This window comes from Meles meles, chromosome 21, assembly GCF_922984935.1.
Source record: "Meles meles chromosome 21, mMelMel3.1 paternal haplotype, whole genome shotgun sequence".
NCBI lineage: Eukaryota > Metazoa > Chordata > Mammalia > Carnivora > Mustelidae > Meles > Meles meles.
In genome coordinates, this window is record NC_060086.1 from 42,950,624 (window position 1) to 42,976,355 (window position 25,732).

At 57.5% G+C, this 25,732-nt stretch overlaps 1 protein-coding gene across 1 annotated transcript in view; it reads left to right on the top strand.

Annotated features, from left to right (window-relative positions):
- Positions 1-25,732, top strand: part of IFT140 (intraflagellar transport 140) — a 71,753-nt gene that overhangs the window by 14,372 nt on the left and 31,649 nt on the right. Inside the window, exons 11-19 of the mRNA XM_045993683.1 lie at positions 2,844-3,047; positions 3,156-3,228; positions 4,710-4,801; positions 12,703-12,830; positions 15,523-15,640; positions 17,370-17,500; positions 18,814-18,982; positions 20,581-20,712; positions 23,489-23,676. Coding sequence (XP_045849639.1) covers positions 2,844-3,047; positions 3,156-3,228; positions 4,710-4,801; positions 12,703-12,830; positions 15,523-15,640; positions 17,370-17,500; positions 18,814-18,982; positions 20,581-20,712; positions 23,489-23,676 — 1,235 coding nt within the window. The remainder of the gene's footprint in view (positions 1-2,843; positions 3,048-3,155; positions 3,229-4,709; positions 4,802-12,702; positions 12,831-15,522; positions 15,641-17,369; positions 17,501-18,813; positions 18,983-20,580; positions 20,713-23,488; positions 23,677-25,732) is intronic.

The window sequence follows — 25,732 nt, forward strand, 5'->3', positions numbered from 1 at the left end:
TGGGCTTTCGGACTTGAGGGTCTGGGATTGTGGGCGTGTGCATACCCATCCCTTTATCTCGCCCCTCTCTGGCTACCCCGAGAGCAGCCTTATCGAGACCTGTAGCATACCAGTTTTTCTTTTGTACAGTCACAGTTTTGCACCCATCACCAACCTCCTAGATCACTGTCCGCGCCCAGAACGAAGACCTGTGCGCATCCGCGGTTGCTCCGCTCGCCGCTCCTCTGCGCAGACACTCCCCACTTTCTGTCTCTGTGGATTTGCCTTTTGTGGGCACGTTGTAGAGACAGAAGCATAAACCTGTAGCTTTCTGTGTCTGGTCTCCGTCCCTGACATTTTTTCCACACTCCCCGTGTGGCCACGCCTGACAACACCGCCTTGCTTTTGCGGCTGAGCCGCTCCCGGGGCAGGGGCCGGCCGCCGGCCGCTGTCGTACCCTCTGTCCACGGACGCTCGGGTTGTTTCCACATTTGGACTTTTGCCAACCCTGCTGCTGTGAACATTTGGCCACACGTTTCTGTGTGGACGTATGATGTCATTTCTCTTGAGCGTATGCTTTTTTATCTTATAAATTCTGTCTCGCCGGTGGTGGTCTGTATTTGGGGAGACACTGTATCACACCTTCCATTCCTTCCTTTGAATGTGTTTGTAGTGGCTACTGTGAAGGCTTCAGCTGTTGGCTCAGACATCTCGGCCTTCTGGGCCATTTCTCTGACTTGCTTTTTCTTCCTGGGTTTAGATCATACTCTCCTGTTTTCCCTGGCTCCGATTTTTTTGTTGCAAACCGGACATTTTAGGTAAAAAGTTGTGTCAAGTCTGTGACAGTGACCCTCTTGCTGCACTCGCCTCCAGGGCTTGTGGCCGTGTTGGCTTCTGTGCTTAGTGACCGGCTGGAGCACTGCAGGGGCGTCGCTCTCCCCCTGGTGAAGCCTCTGACATCACTCCTGGGGGGCCAGCCTCGGGCATGTGGGTGGTCCCCGGGGCAGCAGGGACTCTGGCGCTCCCCGACTGTCTCTCCCCGACCTGGTGAGCTTTCTGCGTCTGTGGGTCAGCCTCCCCCGGCTCGATGGCCCTCTTGTTTTCTGCAGTGACCCAGGGACTTGCTTGCCCCACAGTCCAGTCCTGTCAGGTTTGGGCAATTGTGGTCTTTGAGCTCGGTGTTTAAGGTTTGTTTTGACGCAGGAAGGCTCCAACTAGGTATGTCCTTCTCCAGTTCCCTCTGGTCCGTGGTCGGGCCTGCCATTGAGCTTGTAGCTCTCGGGAAGCTTCCGCCACCTCCTGACGCTCTCTTCAAGAGCCCCACTCTCTTCCAGAGCGTCCTTAGGCTTGGACTTACCCACATTGTGTTTCAAACAAAGTCACTTCCTTTGGGGAGCCCGTCAGAGCTCTCTCTTCCTAGGGGCTGCCTCTCCCCTTGGGGGAAAAGGTCCGAGTCACTGCTCCAGAGCTTGGGAGAGGTGGTCGCCTCTCAGAGCTTGTGTAGTGTGAGCCGGCGGGGGCCTGGGCGTGGGGGCCCGGCATTCTCAGGCACCGAGTGAAGCCGAGGGACCCCATCCTCGCAACGCGGAGTTGGGGGAATGAGAGGCCGTACCCCCAGCTGGGCGCTGGACAGGGAGCTGAGCTCTTGGCCACGCCTGCCCAGGGGGAGCTCCTGCCGGCGAGCTGGGAGGCGGGGCCTAGAGGCCCCGGTGCCACGGGCACTGCTGTTCTGACCAGAGTTAGCAGGTTTTCCTGGGTGAGCGTTGCTTCATTTGCCTCACGCCTGACTTCCAGAGCACTAGACGGCTGTTTCCTCGTACTTTCCCCCAGTTCTGCCCTTTCGGGCCTCTGCCCTGCTGTCCAGGCGGCCCTCTCAGACCCGCAGTGTGTAACCCTCCCAGACCAAACCCGCTCAATCCCACGAGTCCTGAAAGGAGTCCTGAAAGGGAGCCGTACCTGGGAAATCATCAGGGGCTCCAGAGAGCACTGTGGGGGGCCCCTTTAGCTCCGCATCTCAGCTCTGGACGAGTTAGTGAGTTACATATCTTAATTAGTTCAAATAAGTGACTAAAAAATAGCACCGAATATCAGCAGATCGGCAGAGAAAGTACGGCCTTCTCAGGTTTGAAGTAATAGGAAGAGCCGCCCAGATACCCCTAAAGGACATGAAAGAGAAGCTGGGTACGGGACGGCACGTGTGTGCGCTCCCTAGGAGAAGCCTCAGTGGTACACGCGTTACTCCTTCCCAAGTGAGCGCACAGCTCTCGTGTACAGCCAGTAAAAATAATGACTTTTTTTTTTCTGGGAGAATTCAACAAAATAAAGTCTTCTGGGAGGACACATGGCTAAGAAAAAAATGTATAGGAAATCAGGACATTTCTGTATCACAATCCAGAATATAGGGAATATGTCTCGACCCTATAGCGAGTAAAATAGTGCATGCTCACTCAGGAATGGATAAACGTACCCGTGGACTGGAGTCGGAGACCCCAGAGCAGACAGAGATAGATGTGGGAGTTCAACATGGAATTTTGAAAGTGGCATTTCGGTCACCTGGGGAGAGCCGGGTAACTCAGTACATCATGTCAGCTCGCTGTCCACTTATAAAAAATAAACATCCCTAAGTTACCAACTACTCAGAACAGACGTACCAGCATCTGCCCGTTGCATGCCACTTGGGTGTCTGTATTTTAAAATTTTGGATAAAGTACATACTTTGTGCTTGTAAGTTTTTACATCCATTTACACACCGAGAAGGAGCAGTGCGAGGACGCTGGCTGACGGACGCCTGTGTGTATCTCACTTTCCGGCCTGCCCCTGCCTCCTCCTCTCCACCTCCTGTCTCTGCGTCTGGCGGGACGCAGTGGGGCTCCCGGAAGAGCCTCCTGGCCGTGAACAACATCAGCTCCGTGGTGATCCTCCGCGAGCAGGCCATGTCCTCACACTTCCACCAGCAAGTGGCCGTGGTGCAGATGTCCCCAAGCTTACTCAGCGTGTCCTTCCTGTCCACGGGGGTGACGCACAGCCTGCGCACAGACATGCACGTCAGCGGGGTGTTCGCCACCAAGGTGACTATGGGGGTGGCCTGGGCTTGACAAAAGGCCTGGTCCGGGTCATTCAGGGTGGTAAGGGGGGCACGCGGCAGGTTGCTTTTTAATTTCCGTGATTCCTTTTAGGATGCCATTGCTGTCTGGAATGGGAAACAGGTGGTGGTCTTCGAGCCTTCTGGAGGCACGTTACGGACCGCAGGTGGGAGTCTTATCCCCCGGGAGGGGGCTCGCAGCACCCTGTTTTGTCTTCTGACCATCCAGGGGGGTGTTGGTGCCTCTGGTGGGGGCAGGAGGCTGGCACAGGGCCACCAGGAGCCCCTTGTGTCAGTCCTTAGGCCTGTGCTCCGGCCCCGTGCCACTGGGCGTCACCCTACTGAGGCCAGCCAAGGTGGCCCAGAAGCCCTCCCCGGCGCTGGGACAATGAAATAGCTGGGAGAGAAGGCTAAAGGGGCAATAACCCCACGGTGCTTGCCGGGGAACATGGTATACACCCAGCTTCCGAGCTGGTTCCAGGCCGGGCGGAGTAGTGAGCCCCTCGGCATCTTGACCAAGGCCAGCCTCTGTCTGGAAGTTGGAGGACAGATCTCTAGAGGTGCCCCGTCAGCCTCCGCCTCCTGTCCCAGTGGGCCACCGTGACCCTCACTCTTCAGCACACGCCTGTGGGAGTGGCTGGGGGCTGCTGGATCAGTGGCCGCAAACCGGACAGACGTTTGCTGTCTCACAGCTGTAGAGGTCAGAAGTCCACACTCTGGTTCCCTAGGCCAGATCAAGGCTTCGACAGGCCGCTCCACCTCCTGGGCTCTGGGAAGCCTGTCTCTCGCCTCTATCTGTGTACGGTGGCTGCCGGGCATCCTTGGCCAGGTTGCATCGTTCTGGTATCTGCCTCCCTATCACCTTGTTCCTGTCTGGTCTACCTCCCTCTCACAGGAGCGCTCACGGTTGCATTTCGGGCCCACCTGAGTAATCCAGGACAATCCCCCATCTCAAGACCTGCCCATCTTTGGCCGTATACTGGCATTCACAGGTTCCAGGGACCATAGCTCCGGGGGTCTCCTGCAGCCGACCGTAACGACCCCCCGGACGCGGCCCTGGCCAGCATCCTTCTGCACAGTTCATTTACCCACGCTGCCCTCACAGGCCCAGTCCTCATGTGCCCTGGGGGGCTCCCACCGTGGGTTTGTCGGAGAACCCCTTGCCTCCCGGGGGCTCTTTCTCCACTGGTGGTCACCCCTCGCCCCATCGTCCCTCCTTTTCTTCTCTCACTCTTCATTGCCTAAGGTTTTCTTGTCACATGTTTCTTGCTCTGCCTTGTATCATGCCCGTGATTAACGTTTTCTCACCCGGCGTGGACCCCGGGGCCAGGCTGAAGTTCTTGTCCCTCGGTGTGGATCCCAGGGCCAGGCTGAAGTTCTTGTCCCTCGGTAGGACAGCAGAGCGGGGGCTAGGGCGCTTCCTGTCGCTTGTGGTCATCTCCCTAGTCAGATGGGAGAGGCGGCTCATGACCGGGCCAGGGGGCCTGGGGCCGCGTCCCTGCACCTGCCCCTGGCCTGCCGCCATCCCTGTGCCTCGGGGCCTCACTCTTCTCATCGACGGGACACAGAAAACGCGGCCCTCACGATACCACCTGAGCACGCGTGGAGAGACAGGCCGCTGCCGCATCACGTCCCTCTCTCGTCCTAGGAACCTTCCTGTGCGAGTCTCCGGTGTTAGCCATGTATGAGGAAAACGTGTACACCGTGGAGCCGAACAGAGTTCAAGTTCGAACCTGGCAGGTAAGTCGCGGCTCTGGGGCGAGCGGCTTGGAGAGAAGAGTCCGGAAGGCCGTGTCTAAACCAAGCCAGAGCCGCGTACTGACTTGACGCAGTCAGCCCGCAGCTCCCCCGCCAGTTGCTTGCTGGTCCCCCGGGGCTCTGGGCCCGCGGGCACGCCGGCTACCCGCACCTGCGAGGTCAGGAGGCGGCCGGGCCTCGCGCAGTGAGGACGGTCACTGGATGCTGTGCGCTCAGGCTGGGAGAGGGGAGGCGCGTCTGCTGGGGCCAGTGCCCATCCCAGTGTCCATCAGCTCAGGACAGGCCTTTCCCGGCACGAGTCTGAGGGTGAGCCCGGGGGGGAGCAGCGTGGGCCTTGCAGGCGACCGGCTCGAACGCAGCCTCGCTCCGCCAATGGCATGGAGCGGGAGGCCCCCGCCGGTCGGCATCCCCGAGCCCCGCAGCAACTGGGGGGCTGACGGGGTGTGTTACTTGCCTGAGCCTGCCGTAACGAAGTACCGCAGATGGGGGCTTCAAGCAATACAAGTCTACGTTCTCGCCGTTTAGCAGATCCGAAGTGCAAAATCGAGGTGTGGGCAGGGCCCATCTGTCCTAGGCTCTCCGGCCTCTGGCGGCATCGCTCCGTCTCTGCCTCTGCGCTAGCCCGGCCTGCTCCTTGGGTGTGTGTCTGGTTTTCTGTACCATAAGGACACTTGTCCCTGCATTTAGGGCCGTCCTCATCCAGCGTGGTCTCCAGTCGAGAACCTTAATTCCATCCACCAAGTCTTCTTTCCCGAGTAAGGTCCCGTTCACAAGTCGCAGGTGGCGGTAGCTCCTGGGGGCCCCCCGGCCTGGATGCTCAGCAGTGCTCTGGGTCGAGGTCAGGAAGACCTTCACGGCCCTGGGTTCAGCTCTCCGAGCCCTGCTTTGTCTGTCTCCAAGTTGTTCGCTAGGACCCAGCGTTCGGTTTCGGGAGGCTGCCGTACACACACGCGGTGTCCTTGTCCCTCCTTGGGGTTCTTCCTGGTGGGCCCCACGGTGGGTGGGAGGTGCCGCTGGGGGAGGCCCTGGCGTAGAGGCCGCACGTGGGGAAGCGGCCCCTGGGGGAAGGCGCTGGGGGGCGGGGGGCGGCTGCTGGTCCCGGAGGTCCTTGGCCTACTGGAGTGGGAGGGGAGCTGGAGGGAAGGAGGCCAGAGCCCGCTGCTGCTGACACTTGTCGGGGACATCTGCTGGGGACACATCGGCAAGGCCGGGAGGGGCCGCGTTAACGACCCACGAAGAGCGCATCTCTGAGCAAGGCGACCTGCAGGCCGGAAGGGCCAGGGGGCGGGCAAGCCGGGGGCTCGGCCGTGAGCCTTAACGTGCAGCTGCCACTTACTCTGCCGGCAGCAGCGGGTTGACCCGGGAGGAGGGGGAATTGCAGTCTGGGGCGAGCGAGCCACCCCACCTCCAACAGGTCGAGGACCTCCAGGGGCCAGCAGCCTGCCCCCGCTGCCCCCCACCGCACCGTCCCCCTGGGGGCCGCTTCCCAGCAAGCTGCAGCAAAATCCCCCCAAGCCCGCGGGACCCAGGAGAGGCGCTCTTCTGTGGGGGCGGCCGGGCTGCTGCGAACGGAGGGTCCGCCGGAGCGAGCTGGGCGCTGCAGGCCGAGTGGCTTCTCGCCGGCTGGGCTGCTGCTGGGGGAGGGGCACCCCTTCCTCCCTCCTGCTGGGAGAGCGCAGGTGAGCCTTGAACAGCTCCGAGGCAGGGGTGCCGACCCCCGTGCAGTCAAAACTCCACGTGTAACTGGACTCCCCGAAAACCTGGAGACTAGACTCTCCAGACAGCGCAGTGGGGGAGCACACGTTTCGTCCGTCCCATACAGTCTGTACGGCGCTCTGACGACGGAACAGAACTGGAGGAAAGAAAAATCACAGGGAAGAGAACTACCTGCACAGCACTGCGCTGTGTAAGTGTGTGAGTGGACAGCGCAGCTCAAGCCCCTGAGGGGCCAGAGGTCCAGCCGCTGGCCCACTTGCATGGGGGGTCTCTGCCCGCTGCGTCGGTGCCCGGCCAGGTGCGGTGGTGCCGAGCGTGCCCACTGCTGGCCTCCGGGCTCCGCTTTCTAAATGAGGTTTCTCTTTATTAAGTTTCCCATTTCCCCTTTTTGATCGAGATCATTCTTTGAAAGCATCACTGATCAAATCAGGTTTTCCATATTTAGTAGCGTTTTCCCCTCAGCGCCAGGAAGGACTTTTCCATGTTGTCGCGTCCTGCTTCGGAAGCGAAGCGCATAACTTGATCCAGACCACTTAGGGCCACATTTGAGTAACGACGAGGGTCAGGAGAGAGAAAAATCTCAGGTTCTCCAACCGAAAATGCATATCTTTCCAATGCTATACGCCTTAGAGAGCATCTCCTTATTGCGGACACCATTTTTATTTTAAAGTTTGAAGAGGTCACAAAATACAAACCTTAAAATAAGGGTACAAAACAGTAAGTAACGTGATAATTGTGTGATGGGCCAGAGCCAGGTGTGAGGGTGGCCAACCGAAATACTTCCTGGCACTTACTCCAGCGTAGGCGACGTAGGTGAGAAAGGGTCTGTCCGTGAACGCAAGCCCGGAGTCGTGTGCACCTCCAGCAGCCGCGAGAGCAGAGCGGCGGCTGCCAGAGCACGCCGGAAGAGCTGAGCGCATTTGCCAGGATCCGTGCGAGTATTGCAAGGAAGCAGTAGATGGCGAACTCTTTGCAAAACAGCAGAACTTCCAAGATGTCTTAAGACCGTACTGCTATTTCAAGAGAGCTCTGTGGACCAGATGCATTCTCAGTAATGCAGAGAGAAAGTCGTGAATTCAGACACCATGACCTTGGATGGTAGTTCTTTTTTTTTTTTTTTTAAAGATTTTATTTATTTGACAGACAGAGATCACAGATAGGCAGAGAGGCAGCCAGAGAAAGAGAGAGGAGGAAGCAGGCTCCCCGCTGAGCAGAGAGCCCGATGCGGGGCTGGATCCCAGGACCCTGGGATCATGACCTGAGCCGAAGGCAGAGGCTTTAACCCACTGAGCCCCCCAGGCGCCCCTCGGATGGTAGTTCTGATGAAAGACTTTCATAAATTCTGAACCTTCTCACCCTTCGGGAAAAACAAGTGAAAGATGACGGTCGCAGAATAGCAACGAGGCTATTACTGAAAGGCCATAGACAGGACAGGTTTCCTGTCTCAAGGGCTTGGGGGATGCAGACAAGAGCCTCTCTCCCCACAAAACAGAAGCAGTAGCGGAGAGGAAAAGGCACGCAGGCTGGGCCGCACCTCTGCTGGAAGCGGCCTCGTCAGGTGTCCTCCGCTGCGGTTGCGGGAAATCTGGGCCTTCCGGTCCCCAGAGGGCGTGCGGGGCCAGGCGGGGCTTGCTGCCTTCTGGAGACTGTCCCGTGAACCCAGGAGTCCACTCCCTGTGGTTTGGCAGCACAAAGGTTGTGCCCAGGAGCTGATGAGAACCTTTCCGGCGAGGATGAAGAGAATCTCTCTGGAGGCATCTTTTCTAGCCGACGAAACTCCGTGCTGTGAGGTTGACTAAAGCCCGGTGTCTCGGGAGCGCACTGTAGCCAGACGGCGCTACCGAAGCGTGGTTATTTTTAACGGAGACATTCAGGCTGTTAGGATACTTTATGGTACAATCCCTTCGTCAACAATGGGTCAAGGAGACAGGGCCAAGTGCCCTGGAACATCTTGTGCCTAACTCAGAGCGCGAGAGGCCTTGGCAAGGGGGTGGATCTGAAATTCAGGACCAAGAGCAGCACGGCTTTGGGCCACGGCAGCTGGAGGGTCCGCACACGTGTGACGGAGTGAGTGTGAATAGTGCCGCCAGCGCGTTCCCCTGGCCCGATTGGGACTGGCGTGGTCACCCTGAGTGCTGGGAAACCCTCCAGACGGGACAGACCCACCGAAGCACTCACCTGGGAGAACGGGCTCCCTGACCACTGTGTGCTTTGAGGGGGTTCCGGGGGCTAATGTTTTCTGACAGAATTTTAGCCACAGAAGCAGCAGTGGCCTGTTTGCAAGGGGAAACTCCAGTGCACTGAGACAGCGTACAGACCAGGACCAAAACACATCAAAGGGATGGGGAAGTTTTATGAGATCCATCCGTTTTTTAAAGAGACTTTACTTATTTATTTGACAGAGATCACAGGTAGGCAGAGAGGCAGGCAGAGAGAGAGAGGGAAGCAGGCTCCCCGCTGAGCAGAGAGTCCAATGTGGGACTCAATCTTAGGACCCTGAGATCATGACCTGAGCTGAAGGCAGAGGCTTAACCCACTGAGCCACCCAGGCGCCCCTATGAAATCCATTTGTATGAATAGGTTTCTCTGGGTTATACTTCTGACAGGTGGGACAAGTGAGGTGGGCACTTTTTGTGGCCTCATTAATATTCCCCAGCCGTGTTTGTTCATGAACGCTGTCATTTTGTCAGGAAACCAGTGGTTTTAACACACACACAGTGGTAAATAGTGGGATATTGGCATTTCTGGTGGGGCCAGATTATAACTCGGTCCAAACCACAATTCTCTTTTTATTAAGCTCACAGTTGTTAGATTTCCACCATTGTCTTTCTTTTCTGGGGCCAACTGTTGGGCATCTCTGGTCAGCTTTTCTAAATTGTCATTTGAAAGAATATCCCTTCGGAAAATGACCGGTCTAGCTTTCAGTCTCCTTAACAGCAGCATTTTTGGTGGAAATATCAGTGCTGTGGTTTTCTTTGGCCTCCAGAGAGTCAAGTCCTGAATGCCCAGGAACCTTAATGGCCAGAGCTACTGGCAAAAGTGCAGCCTCGAGGGGCACCTGGGTGGCGCAGGCCGTGAAGCTTCCAACTCCATGACCTCGGTTCAGGTCATGATCTTAGGGTGGACGGATCAAGCCCCACGCTGAGCTCTGCACCTAGCACAGAGTCTGCTTAAAGATTCCCTCTCTCTCTCTGCCCCTCTCCCCACTCTCTGTCTCTCAAAAAAAAAGGTATGGCATCTAATAAATTTTGGATATAGGAGTCATCTTCAATTTTATCTCCTTTGAAGCTAAGGAAACCTTGTTGATTACTTAATATCCCCAAATCATGGGCTACCCCAGAGGCCTACCGTGGCCAGTAGAAATGCGTTCAGCTTTGCCCCGGCTGACGTGCATCCTCCAGTACGGGCGCGCAGTGGCATGTTGGGCAGTGGTCACCGGCAGGGAGGTGCTGCCTCGATGTCCTCACAGGGAGTGGGGGCCACTCCCTGTGTCTTCCTTCAAATACGAATCATCAGAAGCCGTGAAAATGAGCATGGGCTAGAGGAGTGGCCCGTAAATTGTTCTGGGGAGCCTGGGGTGATCTGGCAGCGCTCAGCGGTCCCCAGGAGTTCCGTTCGTCTCCGGATGTGGCCCTTGTTCTGAGATCAGATGTGCAAAGCCTGGTGCCCGAGGTCGAGCACGCTGCAGGTTTTCTCTAGAGACTCGTCTCTTTGAGGGCAGAAGTCCGAACGGGTGCGCGTTGTGTCCCGCGTGGAGCTTTGTGCAGCAGGAACAATCTCCCACCCGTTGTCACAGCCGAGAGTCTGCAAAAAGCTGTCTTTCAGATCGGCTCTCCAGCTTTGTGAAAAGAAGGGTGCTCGGAGAGACACTGGGACACTGCTGGCCGCGCTGACCCACTGGAGCGCTGAAGCTGCACCGCAGAGGTCCGCTGTGCTGACGATTCTGCTCGGATCGGCCGCCCGGAGTGCGGGAGCGTTGGAACAAGGGGGTGGAGGGAAAATAGTCACTGTTCAGGCCCTCAGCAGACCCTTGTCCCCAGCCACCGGGTTTTCTCAGAGGTCAAACGGGGATCTTACAGGGCCTCGTGCAGAGGATAATAAGGCCCTGAGCCGTGTGATCTGTTATGGGTCTGATGTCTTGAAGGCCAGGCCTTATTTGTAGGGTGCTGTTCTGGGGAGAAGTTTTGGGGGATCATTTGAATCTTGATGGGAGATGCACTGCGGATTCTGCCACTGTGAGTCGAGGACTTTGCTTAGAATGAGGACAATGAAAGAAAAGAAAAAGGAAAAAAGAAAGAGGGCAGTGGCTCATCCAATAGGGACAGATAACCAAGCAAGCCTGGAAACCAAGGAGGGGCGTGGGAAGCTGGGAGGCACTCGGCGAGCACCGACTTCCAAGAATGGTGGCTTCTCGCTGGCTGGGCTGTTGCTGGGGCAGGAGGAAAGCTTCCTTCCTCCTGGTAGGTCTGTATCTGGCCTGGAGTGGCCGTGCAGAGATTGCCCCCTGCAGGCCGCTTCGTTCGTTTTAAATGAGGTTTCCTTTTACTACTTTCCGCTGGGATTTCAATAGGCGGAGAAGGCAGGACAGACCTACTGGGAAAGGAAGAACTGGCTGCTGGGAAACATGGTGGCCGCCGAGGATCCTGCTTGGCTGGCCTTGAGGGCCTCCGACAAGTGGCCTGGAGTTAAGTCTTGTGAATTTTTTAACTTCTCCGGAGCAGGGCACTCCTGAGGACATGGACACACAAACCACGGTTGTTGCTGCTCCATTGAGACGACGCTCGACGGCCGCTGTGCGCCTTCTAGCCCTGTAACGGGACTTCGGTCCCGGCAGGGAGGTGGAGCTCCACTCATCCCCGGAGTTTTATGCCTTTTGGGGCGGTGACATCGGGCACCCCCTGGGGGGCTCACTTCCGGGGCTGGAGCTGAGTAAGGGGCTGGTGTCTGGCGCTGATGGAGGCAGAGGCGGTGGGGAATGAGGCAGGAGGGCCGGCGGGCTGGACTGAAGCCCCTCACCTCGAAGACAGCGGGGGTGGTGAAGCCGGGAGTGACGGTCATGAGCATTCTGGCTTGTTTCTTGGTTTTGTGTGATTTTCTCCTAGAAGATAACTTTTGTGTCTGTGTGGTGGGAGAGCCTGGGGGAGCTGGCCCACAGTGAGGTCAGGTAGGAGGGGCCGCCAGTAAGGTGTGGAGACCTGGAGCCGGGCAGAGGCCAGAGCAGAGGGAAGAGGCCGTGGTTGGGGACTGGTGAACAGGTGAATGGCAGGTAGTTACGGAGGGAGTCTCATAGGTTCCCAGAGCCGGTTCCCGCGTGGTGGGGTCAGGGCTCCCCAGACACCACAGCATTCCCAGAACTCCCCTCAGTTGTGACACTGTCCACCCAGAGACGGCGTCAGCCCCACAGGGGAGACTCAGCCCCACCGACTGCCCCCAGCCCCTCCCCAGACGCCAGTCCCCAGTCCCGTGCTTCGGATCCCAGCCTGCAGAGTGGTTCCTCCTCCTCCGGCTCTTCGAGTCGGCCGGAGCGGCTCACTGCTCAGGGACACGTTTACCGGTTCACTGAGGCACGGGATAAAGGAGATGGGTCAGCAGTCCGAGGAGGAGAGGCACAGGGCGAGGTCTGGGGAAGGCGCAGAGCTCCCACGCCTCCCCAGGCGCCACTCCCCCACGCACCTGGGTGGTCAGCTACCCTGAAGCTTTCCGAGCCCAGTCCTTTTGGGTTTTCGTGGAGCTTGATTGCGTAGTCGTGATTGACTAAATCACTGGCCATTGGTGATTGATTCAACCTTGGGGGGGGTGACCTGTCCCCTCCCTGGAGGTTGGGGTGGGACCAAAAGTTGAACCGTCTGATCGGTGGTTGGTTGTCCTGGCAGCTGCCCCGCGCTTGGGTGAAGACCCAAAGTCCCCTTTGGTAACAGAACAGAAGACACCGCTGTGGCCCTTCTTATCTGGGAAATTCCGAGGGTTTTAGCAGCTGCGAGCACCAGACATCCCCCATCGTCCCCATGTAGTGTTGGAATCTGCAGGGCGCTGGGTGCACCCGGCGGTCAGTAAGCACCGAGTGCCTGCGTGGTGTGCACAGGCCTACCTGTGAGTAATGTTCAGGATCAGACGTGAGAGGCTGCACACGCTGTTTTCCTTAATCCTCGTTCTTTCCTTTTTCTCAGGGGACCGTGAAACAGCTCTTACTGTTCTCCGAGGCAGAGGGGAACCCATGCTTCCTTGACATCTGTGGAAATTTCCTGGTTGTGGGGACAGACCTGGCTCACTTTAAAAGCTTTGATCTTTCCCGAAGGTACAATTTTTATCTAAAAGTACAGGCCTACCTTGGAGGTACTACGGGGTCGGTTTCAGACCACTGTGGTAGAGCAAATGTGGCCATAAAGTGAGTCAGAGGATTTCTCTGATTCCCAGTACATTTACAAGTTATGTTTATCCTCGCTGCACAGTAACATTGTGTCCAAAAAAATGCCCGCCCCTTTTTGCTAAACCACGCCGCGGTCGTGCACACTCTCAGTACGCTGTCAGCCCTGATCGCAGGTCACCGGAACAAGGACAACAATCACGAGAAGGTTCAAGTTGATGCAAACATGACCGGGACGCGAGAGACACCGAGTGAGGACATGCTGCTGGAAAAATGGCACTAACTCGCTCAACACAGCGTCACAGACTTCATTTGTTAACAAAACAAAACAAAACAAGAAAAGCACACCGTATCTTGGATGTGCCCTAAGTGAGGGATGCCTGTGCACATTTTAAAAATGAGTCAGGAGACAGAGTGGTGTGTAGACAATGGATAGGAGCCGGAAACCCACCCTCTCGTTCCACTAATTGTTTTTCATGACACCGAGTTTTTTGTAACACCTGTTTTGGCATAAATCCTTTTTAAAAACTATCTATCTACTTATTGGAGAAAGAGTGAGAAAGCGAAAGAGGCAGGGGCAGAGGGCGAGGGAGAGCGTGCGTCCCAAGCCGCTGCGTGCTGATTAAGGAGCCGCACGCGGGGCTCCGTCTCAGGACCCTGAGGTTGTGACCTGAGCTGAAGTCAAGAGTTGGACCCTTAACCGACAGAGCCACCCAGGCGCCCCGTGGCATAAATTCTTGGTCTTCGTATCCTGGGGGAGGGAGCAAACAGGACGACGGGTGAGCACGTAGAGCACAGGGCAGTTTTCAGGTGGTGAAATTTCCTGCGTGGTTGTCTGAGCCTGTGGAACTTGATAGCGCGTAGTGAGCCTGAAGTGTACGCAGAGTCAGAAATCCTTCCGGGGGTCCCAGGGTGGAATACAGGACGTGAAGGAACACGGCGATGTGCCAGGAACGTGCGGAACGGTCTCCCTGCTTTGGGGATCGGAGGCGAGTGGACACTGTTGGCCTCGGGCCTGCATACAGAGCTGCCTTGCAGTCCACAGGGCACCCTCCCCTGACCCTGGCCGTGGGACGACCAGCCCGCACCGGCATTCGGGTGCAGAGGTGAAGCACTGGGAGCCAGGACTTCGCCGTTGGCAGGAGGTGACAGATAAGCAGGGGAGGAGGCGAGAGTAGCCGCATGGGGATGGGCTGAGTGAAAGCCACGTTTGGCTTAAGACCGACTCAGCCGGGGCAGACACCCCTGCATCCGGCAGTCCGCATGCAGGTCCCGGGTGTGTGCCGCGGCCGAGAGGCGGCGAGCACGCCCGGCTGCGGGTCTCCATGGTGTTCTCCGTCAGGAGCACCGGGCTCCTTGGAGACCTCATGGGACTGGGGCAAGACAGGTGCCCATGAGCCTAGGGTCTGGGAAACTGTCCCAGCGCAGAAGAGTCGAAGGAGACAGGACCGTGAAATGTCATGTGGGGCCTGGAGGGGCTCCAGCGACAGAGGATGTTGGGGAAACACGGAGGAAGTGGGGCTTCCGTGAGAACAATCGAGATGAGCCTCTGCTGTCCAGCCGGTACTTCTTGGAGCAGCAGCCGGCTAACACGGCGGCTCACCTGCGGCTCTGTGCCCCCGTCGCTGCGGCATATGCGACAACAGCCGGTTCTGGCAGGACCAGTGGGGACAGCGGGGTACAGAGCGGCTGCTTTTCGTGTCCGAAGAGTGGGGGAGGGTGTGTATTTAATTTGTTCGGTACACCTGGAACTTTAAAACTTCACCCAGACGAATCTTGAATCCTTATGTTTACACCTGGAAGTAATACAATGTTGTTGTCAGTTATATCTCAATTTAAAAATTTAATTTTAGGGGCGACCAGGTGGCTTAGTCATTAAGTGTCTGCCTTCGGCTCAGGTCATGGTCCCAGTGTCCCGTTGAGCTCCACATCGGGTTCCCTGCTCAGTGCAAAGCCTGCTTCTCCCTCTCCCGCTCCCCCAACTTGTGTTCCCTCTCTCGCTGTGCTAAATAAATAAAATCTTTAAAATAATAATACATTTTTATTTTATCATGTTTTAAAGATTTCATTTATTTATTTATAATAATAAATTATTATAAATGAATTATAAATAAATAATAATATATTATTATTTGGGGAGGCAGATGCCTCCCCAACTGAGCCTCCCAGGCGCTCCTCAATTTAAAAATTTTTAAAGTTTAGGGGCACCTGGGTGGCTCAGTGGGTTGGACCTCTGCCTTCAGCTCAGGTCATGATCTCAGGGTCCTGGGATCGAGCCCCGCATTGGGCTCTCTGCTCAGCGGGGAGCCTGCTTCCTCCTCTCTCTCTCTGCCTGCCTCTCTGCCTACTTGTGATCTCCGTCTGTCAAGTAAATGAGTGAAATATTTTTTTAAAAATTTTTAAAGTTTAAGCTCGCCCTGTGTTCTGAGCTGGCCCCCCTCCCGGGTGTCCAGACACCCAGCAAGCGCGCCTTGGCCTTAGAGGAGCCCCGAGTTCCATGAATGAAGGTTTCCAGTCACTCAAAGAGCCGGTCCGGGCACCCTGAGCTGCCCGCGTGCGGGGAGGGTGGATGGCCGAGGGACGGGTTTGTGCTTTGCCCTGAGACCCTTGTGTCCCCCTGCAGGGAGGCGAAGGTGCACTGCGGTGACAAGAACCTGGTGGCACTGATCCCGGGCGCCGTGGCCGTGGCCTCGCTCCGGAGTAATGCCAGCGGCAGCAAGATCAGCATCCTCCTCAGCAAGGTGGGCGGCATCGGCCGCGGCCGTCCCAGGACCGCCGTGTTACTGGTTGCCCTCATGAACCATGCACCGTGGGCACTGGCCAGTGGTTAAACAGGAGAGCTCGGCCCCTCCCCATGGCTAAACAGACCCCCATCTAAGAATGGGGATGGGGAAGCCTCGGGAGGCTCCCGAGGACTCTGACCCCACCGCACAAGCCACCGGCAGAGGCACCGAGAGTGCGAGGGGATGGCAGCGCCTGACCTGGCCAAGGGTCTGCAGCCCGTGGCCGCGGCGAGGCCAAGGCTGGCACGGTCAGTGGGCCACCACGCAGGAGTCAGCCTTGGTGCAGGGCTGAGGCAGGAGAGTAAGGAAGAGGCTTTCTCGGATTGCTTCTCAGTGTGGGGCGTGCACACATCCCCTGGGTGCCCGCCGCAGCCGTCCTGAGGGCTGGGATTGGCTGGTGTGGGCAGGACGGGCCGGGGCTGGTTCCAGCCCTCGCAGCAGTGTGGAGGCGGAAGGGAGGGCCCTTTGAGGGGCTGATGGGGCGTCCTCTCTGTGTCGAGTTTGAGGCATCAGAGGGCAGCAAGTGGGCCTGTAAAGACAAGCTTGAGTCTCAGAAGGGCAGTCTGGCTGGAAATGGGGGATCTCGGGAGGAAAAGAGCAGCCCTGCCAGCCCGAGCGCCGAGACAGGACGCGTGGAGGACGGTCACTGCATCCCGGGCGGACGGTCACTGATGCCGGCAGCTGGATGGCGGTGCCCGAGCACACGGGAGCCAGAGCGGGAGCGGGGCGTGCGGGGGGAGCGAGAAAGCAGCCCAGGATGGGGCACTGTCTCCGTGGCGCTGGGGGTGAATGCAGGGCAGGAGCGGGGCCAGCGTGGGGACGACTGGCCGCGCAGACCCGCTTCCCCGGGGCACAGTGACCCTGAGCGTTACGAACGCCTCTCCTTGCGCTGGAATTCTTGCCCGTGGTAAAAGAAAAAATGACAAGAAGAGCTTCAGGTAGCAACAGGGAGCTGCAGGGAAAATCAGCTGCCACCGCCCCCGCCGGCACTCCCGTGGGAGTGGGGAGCGCCAGGAGTGGGGGTCTGGATGCTCACAGGCGGGTCTGGGGCCGGAGGCCGCGCCATCACCATTGCTGGCGCGTCTCCCGTCTGTCGCTTGTCTTTGCTTGTGCCGACTGTGTTTCTGGTCACTAGAGGCACATTCGTCGGTACTCAAGCCTATTGATGATGTTGCGATTTTTCTGTTGCTGTCAACCTTACAGAATCCTCTTCTGCCTGAAATTTTGACAAATTCATTTCTTACCTTAAGTACTCAGGCCACTTAGCATTCTGCCGTCTTCTAGAGTAAAGCCCTGCATGGTCTACCTGAATTCTTGGCCTTTGTTGCCCCAGCAACCATGGTTCCCCTTTCTTGTTTTTGTCACCTGCGTGAGAACTGGTTTTTTGGGACCCAGACTCCCCCGTGTCCCTGTGGTCAGTCCACCTCAGCGAAGATGACGTCCCTCAAGTCAGCACTGACCACAGCTGGATAGCGGGAGTCGGGCCTTCACGACGCGTTAGGATTTGTTTTCAGTGCTTGGAAATTACAAAGTAGTGATCGAGCAGTGGTCTCAGTGGGATGAAAGTAAGTTGATGTCCACGTTAGGAATGCCAGAGTGGCCAGTGTGTCGTGACACGACGCTTATTCTCAAACCTGTGGCGTGTCAGCCCGGCGGGACCGTGAGCTCCGTTTTTCTCTTCCCCCAGGCAGACAACAGCCCCGACTCCAGAATCTGCTTCTACGATGTGGAAATGGACACGGTGACCATCCTCGACCTCAAGACGGGGCAGATTGATCAGAGGGAGACGTTGTCCCTCAACGGCCAAGAGACCAAGAAGTAAGACTGTGGTCTGGGAGGGTTTCATGGGAAATGCTGACGCTGCTGTTGAGTTACTGGTCAGCTCCCGGGAAGGTTGCTGAGTTGCGCTCCAGAGCTCGGGGACCCCGGTAGTTACCAGGACCCCAAACAGGCGGGACAGCCAGTATGCCCGGGCCATTGGGATGGACTCGAGCCTCTGAGGTCCTGGAATTACCCGGAAGAACCGGGCTTCCGAAAGGCAGTGGTGGTCAGGGCCGAGTCTCAGGGAGGGCATGGTGGTCACTCAGCTGCCTGCGCCTGGGAAGGGAGGGCATCCGCGTGGGTCGACGTCGTATTTCTGGAGAAATAGGGGCACTCTTCAGGAGTTCGTGGTTGTCGTTCCTTCTGCCGCAGGGAATGTCCACCCTGCTCCGCGGAGGGCTCCCGTTTGGTTCTGTGGGAAGGGACGCCCGAGGGCCATGGGTGCTGCTCCGGGCACGGGGTGGGCGCTGAGACCAGAGCTGCACCGCGTGCGCAGCCGCAGAGTCCACGGCTGGCCTTGTGCTCTGTCGCAGCCCCCGCCTCCTGGCCCAGCTCAAATCCTTTTCCAGAAGCTTCTTTCTCCTGGTGGTTTAAACTGGCCGCTGCTGGTGGTCCCACCTGGACACCCCACCCCACTTTTCCCCAGCTTTGCTCTGTTCTCGGGCTCCAGATGTCCGCAGGAACTGGTTGCCATCTCCGGAGCGCCATTCCCCAGAAGCTGTTCTTGTCTGCCCTGCTCGCTCTTTGTGGCCACCTGGTCTGAAACCTCCCCACTGACCTTTCCCTCAGTCCCCGTCTGTGACTCATCCCGCGTTCCTTGCTTGAGCTGTGTCTTAGACTTGCCCTCCACCCTCCACCTCTGAGCCACATCCGGCCCATCCTGTCACTTCTCCGGAGGCGGTGGGACAGCGCGCAGCCTCCCCTCAGACGCCCGTCCTCTTCTGAGATCCGACCCTTCCTTTGCCTTGGGACACAGCTCATCTGTGGGCAGCACCGCAGCGCCTGGGCCCCGGAACGTCCCGTCGCCCCGGCAGCGGGCGCGGCAGGAGCCCTCCGTGGCGGCGTCTGCAGAGCCAGGGCAGCGCTCCCTGGCGAGACTCCGCGGGGCCTCTCGACCAGTTCACTTCGTCTGGGTGTCCTCAGGCAGGCTGCGCGCAGCGTGCTGGGCAGAGGGGCTCCGGAGCCAGCCGCCCACGCGGTGTCTGCCGGCCTGCTGACGCCCACCCGGGTCCCTGGCACGCGCTTCCGGAGGCCGCGAACACGGGTGCTCCTCTCGGCTCTCAGGACTCCGGCCGGGCCTTCTCTTGCAGGAGCCACGCCTTCGTGGATGAGAAGCTGATGGATCTCATCCCCGTGAACCATTTCTGGGACCAGAGTGAGCCCAGGCTGTTTGTGTGCGAGGCCGTGCGGGAGGCGCCGGGAGACCAGCAGCAGCCTGGGGACAAGAAGCCGCCCACCGAGGACAGTTCCAGCCCCACGGTATGGTGGCCGCGCCACCTTTTTATCTAGTCACGGGAGCTTAGGGGGCTCATGGTCCTCCCGATGTGCTTTATGTGGAAGTTAGGGGGCAGTTGGGGCCTGGAGCAGAGTGCCGCCTTGAGGCCGCCTGGCCTGCTTCCCCTCTGGGTTGGCGCGGCCCTCTCCGTCTGGCCTCACTCACTCTGGTCTCAAAACTGTCCTGTTTTGGTTTTCCTGTTACGTCAAGTGTAGCGTATTTCTCTCTGGGGCCCAACCTGCTACCGAAAGGGTTATGGAGCTAAGCCAGGGTGGGGGCCTGTCCTGGGGCCAAGTCAGCCGACCGTCGCTCTTCCCTCCAGCGGGGCGGATTCCCGCTTCATGGCCTCGCCTGCTCCCTGGCCTCCTCCCTGACCAGACTCCCCGGCTCTGTGGGGCATGCCTCCCCCAGGAGGGCCCAGGACTCCAACACTGTCTAGACTCGTGCTGTTGGAACGTCTGACCAGCAGCCGGCCGGGCCTCCCGCGATGGTCTTGTTCCGGAGGGGTCCATAGTAGGTTCCCAGTACATCAGCGAGGGCAGCGGGCCTGCTCGCACTGGCCAACTCGTCTCCCTACCACTGGGTGGGGGGAACGGGGGCCCCAGGATTGTCAGCAGCCAGCGTCTGTGCCCCGAGACTTCCGGAAGCAGATCTGATCTTTGGCTCTGAAACGCCGGGTGGTAAAACGCGCAGAGCTGGCATCTCTGGCATCTCGCTCTGGAGGTGAGAGGCAGACACACGCGGGGTTTCTCCGGGAGCGGGTGTCGAGCCCAGGCAAGTGAGGAGGGCGCGTGCTGATCTCCCGTGAAAGGCACTTCCCGGCACTCCGGTCAGAGACTCTGTAGGGCTCCTGTGAAGATGATGAGATGAGAAAGTGCGGGAACTGGCGCAGCGAGGAAAGGCTCTGGCTCCCTCAACCTCCTGCTGTTCCGGTCGGGGATGTTCCATTCACGCGGACGGAGCTGCTGCCCCAGGTCGCTCGCAGCGGGATCCGGTCAAGCCCCCGGCCTCTCCGCTCCGTGTCCCTTCTCCCTCTAAAGTCGAGGAGAGAATCTTTCTGCTGTTGTTGGTGTTTTTAAAGATTGGTTTATGTATTTTTAGAGAGAGCACGTGAGCAGGGGAAGGGAGGGGGGAGAGAATCTCGAGCAGACCCCACCTGAGCGCGGAGCCCCACGCGGGGCTCTGTCTCATCACCCCGAGATCGTGGCCTGAGCCGAAATCAAGAGGCGGAGGCTCAGCCGACGGAGCCCCCCGCCGCCCCCTGCTACCGGTTTTTAAATGAGAGTCAAGGAACTGAACAGAAAATCCTTGAAACACAGAGGTCTTTAGTTTCATTCGCCAACTGCGGTGGGAAGGATTAGCTTTGGCGGCAAGGTAGTCCCCGCGTGTGAAGGGCCGAGCAGCTCTCGACTGCGTGAGGCTCGTCCTGCGGGGAGAGGGAGGGGCTGATCTGCGCGACCGTGTTCACCTGTTCCTCCTTTTTTCTCTGTCGTATGTGAACATCCTAACCATGAAAACAGGAATTAGATGCCGAATAGAAAACTATCACCGAACTGCCAACAGCAGTCTCCCTCTCTCGCAGGCGGACGTGATTATTCTGTCCTTCTTCGTGACGGAGGAGCACGGCTTCTTGCTCCAGGACAGCTTCCCCCGGCCGCCCGCCTACCAGAACCTTCTGGGGATCGAAGTGCCTCATTATTACTTCACGAGAAAGGTGGGAGCCCCAGGAGCACAGGGCCGCATTCTCGGGTCCTCCTCCCCTGTTGGGCAGGGGTCTACGGAGAGCCGCCGGGGTGCCCGGCTCCCCTCCCGTCAAGTGAGGCAAGCCATCTGCTCTCATTCGTTCCCTAGAAGTCCAGCAATTAGGAGGTTTCCAGGTCAGGAAACTTACAGGACTTGGCTTTGCCATCAGGACAGAGTAGGGTTGAGGTGGGGTGTCCAGGATCCCCGGACTCGGGGCCAGCGACGGTACAGACCCGCACAGTCCCGGCCCCAGGTGGCGGCCCTCTCAGGAGCCGTGGCGCACGCACGTGCACACTCCCAGCTCAGTTGTTTCGGATGAGTTCTCGGCCTTCACCGGCTTGGCCTCTTCGTCGCCCCAGCCCCTCGATCCGTGAGCGTCCCACGGCGAGGCTGCTGGGTGCCGCAGCTCTGTCCACACGGCCTGCCTTCCTTCCCGCAGTGTAAACCGTCCGTGCCGACACGACGTTGCCGCGCCCCCTCTTTACTTACTGCTCCTTGCGCGTTTCCATTTCTCCTCGAGTGGAGAGCTCAACAAGTTGTGAAGGCGTTTAAAGTCCTTTCTATGAAGTTTCCCCATTACTTTCCCATCACGGACTGTGGTTTGCTCCATACGCTGACAGGCCTCCTCTCCGCCTCCTGGTCCCAGAGAGCCGGTGTGTGCGCACGGCTCGGAGCGCCACTCCCCACCTGCCGTCTGTCCCCCGCACTTCGCCCTGTTCCCAGGGTCTGTTTTACTTTACTCTAAGCTGCGCTTGTCCGCCCGCTGGTCCTGTCTGCTTGCGTGCCTCGGCCACCGGGCTTGTTGGGACCGCGGTGCCACGGCAGCCCCTGGGCAGGAGCAGCAACCCGTGTCGCACCACAGAGCCCTCATCTGGCTTCGACTGTGGCACAAGCAGCCCGTCCTGGGTTGGCGATATAGGAAGTCTTCCCAATTTTTTGTTTTGTTTTGTTTTAAGGATTTTATTTATTTATTTGACAGACAGAGATCACAAGTAGGCAGAGAGGCAGGTAGAGAGAGAGGGTGAAGCAGGCTCCCTGCTGAGCAGAGAGCCCGATGGGGGCTCGATCCCAGGACCCTGAGATCATGACCCGAGCTGAAGGTAGCGGCTTTAACCCACTGAGCCACCCAGGTGCCCCGGAAGTCTTCCCAACTTGACCTCTGACGTGGCTGTAACAGATGGCTGTGAAGCGTTGTGCTTCTTTAACGCCGCCCTTCTTCAGGTTACTGGCCTGTATTCAAGGTCCTCAGCACAGGGTCCGGAGGCTCCCACCTGCACGCTCGAGGTGTGGGTGTGAGTCTGATCCCCACCAAGGTCCCAGCGCTGTGTCCCCCTCTCAGAAGAGATGAGGCTCCAAGTCGTGGGCAGCGGTGAGTGCACGTGGCTGTGACCCACAGGCTGTCCCATCTGTGTGAGAATTGCCAAGCGGGCCCATTCCAGTCAGAACTCAGCATCAGACGGAAGTCGGGCCTCTGCCCTGTGCGCGCACGTCTCCTGGGAGTGCCCATCAGTACAAGCTCTGCTGCACTCAGCCTCCTCCTGACCCGACCCGAACTGCGCTGCTCTGTGAGCCCTAGATTCGAGCCACCCGGATGGTGGGCTGCCCCGGGTCCTTTGCTTATGCTCTGCCCTATGCCTGGAAGAGTCTTGCCGTCCACACCAGGGTCTGACAGATCCTCCCCGTGTTTGAAGGCCCAGGTCAAGTGCCCTCCACCATGCTGACATGGGGGACCGCAGGTGAACGGCAGAGGGAGATGTGAGATGAGGCAGGGGTCACACAGCAGCAGCGGGGATGAGATCAGGATTCCTGGGCCCAATTCCGCTGCGGTAAGGGGTTCCCCCAGAGCACCCCGCAAGTCTCAGCTGCCACTCACATACCATCTGGGTGCTGGACAGTTCAACTCGATTCTTTTTTTTTTCCCTTTCTTTCTTTTGTTTTTACTGACGTACAGTTGATGTCTGATGTTGTATTCGCTTCCGGTGTACGACATGGTGACTTAACACTTCTGTCTACAGCTTTGTGCTCAACATGACCAACTCAGTCCTGACACCATCCACCAGAGATAGCGGCAGGTCCCACGGGTTAGGGGCTCAGCCCCACCAGACCGCCCCCACCCCAGACGCCAGGCCCTGGTCCTTTGCTTCTGACCGCAGGCCACAGAGCAGAGGCATCCTTGTCCTCTGGCACACTACTAATCCAAGTTATTGTTTTAGAAGATTCTACCTGAAATCATATTGACATCACTTAATTTTATTTTTTTATTTTTTTTAAAGATTTTATTAATTTATTTGACAGAGATTACAAGTAGGCAGAGAGGCAGGCAGAGAGAGAGGAGGAAGCAGGCTCCGTGCTAAGCAGAGAGCCCGATGCCGGGCTCGATCCCAGGACCCTGAGATCATGACCTGAGCCGAAGGCAGAGGCTTTAACCCACTGAGCCACCCAGGCGCCCCGACATTACTTAATTTTAAGACTGTGCCTGTGTGGGTCACGGAACATTTTCCTAGGGAAGGCAGGCATCTGCATCGTCTTTTCATGACTGTTGAGAAGGTGGCATTAGTGAGCGGCTCTGATGACCTTGAGCGCCCTCAGACTCGCACTGCGTTTAGCAGGTCTGTGGCTGGGCGTCCACCCCTGCCACGTCCACGCCTGCAGACAGACCCGACACGGACGCAGCTCTCAAGGCGGAGACTTAGCGTGGGCAGTTGCTTTCTGTGGGCTGATGACCAATGGTGGCCTTTGTCATTCAGCCAGGAGAAGCAGACAGAGAAGAGCAGGGGGACTCGGGCTGGCCGTGCGTGGGCAGGAGACCCCTGCGGGACTTCGTGGGGCTGGAGGACTGCGATAAGGCCACGCGGGACGCCATGCTTCACTTCAGTCTCTTTGTCACTGTCGGAGACATGGATGAAGCCTTCAAGTCTATCAAACTCATCAAAAGGTGAGGACTCTGCTCCCGCAGGTGTCGGGGGATGTGCGTGGCACTGGGGTCTGTCTTTAGGGCTCTTCCCTCTCCCACTGAGGTTCTGAGGATCAGTAACTCTTCTGTGACTGGGTCATGGCAAATCTCATGGTTTGTCACCCACGGAAGCGCCGCCACACTTGGGGATGCCGGGACCCCCCGGCGTGCTGTCACAGAGCAGGTGTATTAAGGCAGCACGACGGGGCGCACAGAGCAGGTGAGCCCGGCTCGCCTCTATGGGGCTTCTGAGCTCTTGGGCTGCTGTTAGCTTGCTTTATTTTTTTTTTTTAAGATTTTATTTATTTATTTGACAAGGAGAGACGCAGCAAGAAAGAGGGAACACAAGCAGGGGGAGTGGGAGAGGGAGGGGCAGGCTTCTCGCTGAGCCCAGAGCCCGATGAGGGGCTCGATCCCAGGACCCTGGGGTCAGGACCTGAGCCAAAGGCAGATGAACAACTGAGCCACCCAAATGCCCCTACTAGCTTGCTTTGCCGGAAAGTGTTCACTGTTCTTCCTAGTCGAAAGTTCTGCTGTTGCTAAATATCTGTAATGCCTGTTCCTCTGGGGATAAGTGCTATCAAACAGGAAGGTTTGAATAACAAACACTCGAACCAGTGCAGTGAAAATGCCGTTCATGTTGCTGTAAAGGAAATTTTTTTGAAAGAAAGTTTTTAAAGATTGTTTTTTGAAAGATTTTTATTTATTTGAGAGCGAATGAGTAGGGGGTGGGGCAGAGGGAGAAGCTGGAGCCTGAGGCAGGACACGATCCCGGGACCCCGAGATCATGACCTGACTAAAGGCAGACGCTTAACCGAGCCACCCAGGCGCCCCTGTTTATTTATTTTAGACGGAGAGAGAAAAAGCACGCGTGTGCATGGGAGAGGGGAGGGAAAGCAGCCTCCCCACTGAGTGCGGAGCCACACGTGGTCCAATCCCAGGACCCCGGAGCTCACTGCCTGAGCCAAAACCAAGATCAGTGCTCAACGGACTGTGCTGCCCAGACACCCCTTTTCTAAAAGAAATTCTTGCTCAAGGGCTGTCTGCGAGCAGCCTCCTCTCTATCCTGAGAGAGTTCAGCAGTTCTCAAGAGCATTTGGCAGATTTTAATCTCCAAAGGATAGGAAAATTATTGCAGAATGAAACTAAAATGGAAAAAAAAAAAATGAAAAATTCAAGTCGGCTGGAACAGGCCCCCCTCCAGGCCTGCCACGGAACGCCCCACCGTTGGCAGCGAAGGTTTCTATAACATAGAAGCACCTTTCAAAATAGCACACGAGCCCCAGTCCCTTGTCTGATTTCTAAAACAGGGAGGCCAGACTTTGTGATGAAGAGCCTTTTGCACGCAGGCTGTGGATGTGGACGAAGAGGGCTCTTAGTCTGGGGGGTGAGCCGGAGTCTGGATGGCACGGTCCAGCCTTCCTCTGGCCACCTGTCGTTTAATATAAACAGTCGCAGACCGTGACCGGCCACAGGGTCAGCTTGAATACTTCCACATCCCCCTCACATGGTCGTGTATGTGATATGGCGAAGCCGTATGTCTTAAATATTTCATTATTTTTTTGGAAGACTATTATTTTTAGCACGTGGTTTGGGGTCGGGGGGAGTCCCTTGCGGACAGAAGCCTCAGGGGTTCGAGGAAGGTCAGACTTGGATGTCGCCATGAGTGTGCTGGCGTCAGACGTGGTCTGGTCGTTTCCACGGTGTGTGATGAGTTTGTTACGAATGATCAGGCTATAGATGCTTTTTGGTCATTCTCAATTGATTTTTGGTTTTTTAAAGATTTTATTTATTTGAGAGAGAGCAAGAGCAGTGAGGAGAGGGGGAAGCCAGCTTCCCGCCAAAAGTGAACCCGATGCGGGACTCCATCCTGGGACCCTGAGATCGTGACAGGAGCCAAAGGCAGACGCTTAACTGACTGAGCCCCGCAGGCGCCCCTGCTTTATGTTTTCTAAAGCATCAACCCCGATGCACTGTCTGTTCTTCCTGGAGACAAACCGCACGCTCTGGAAGGTCGGAATCCGCAGGTCGAAAGTTT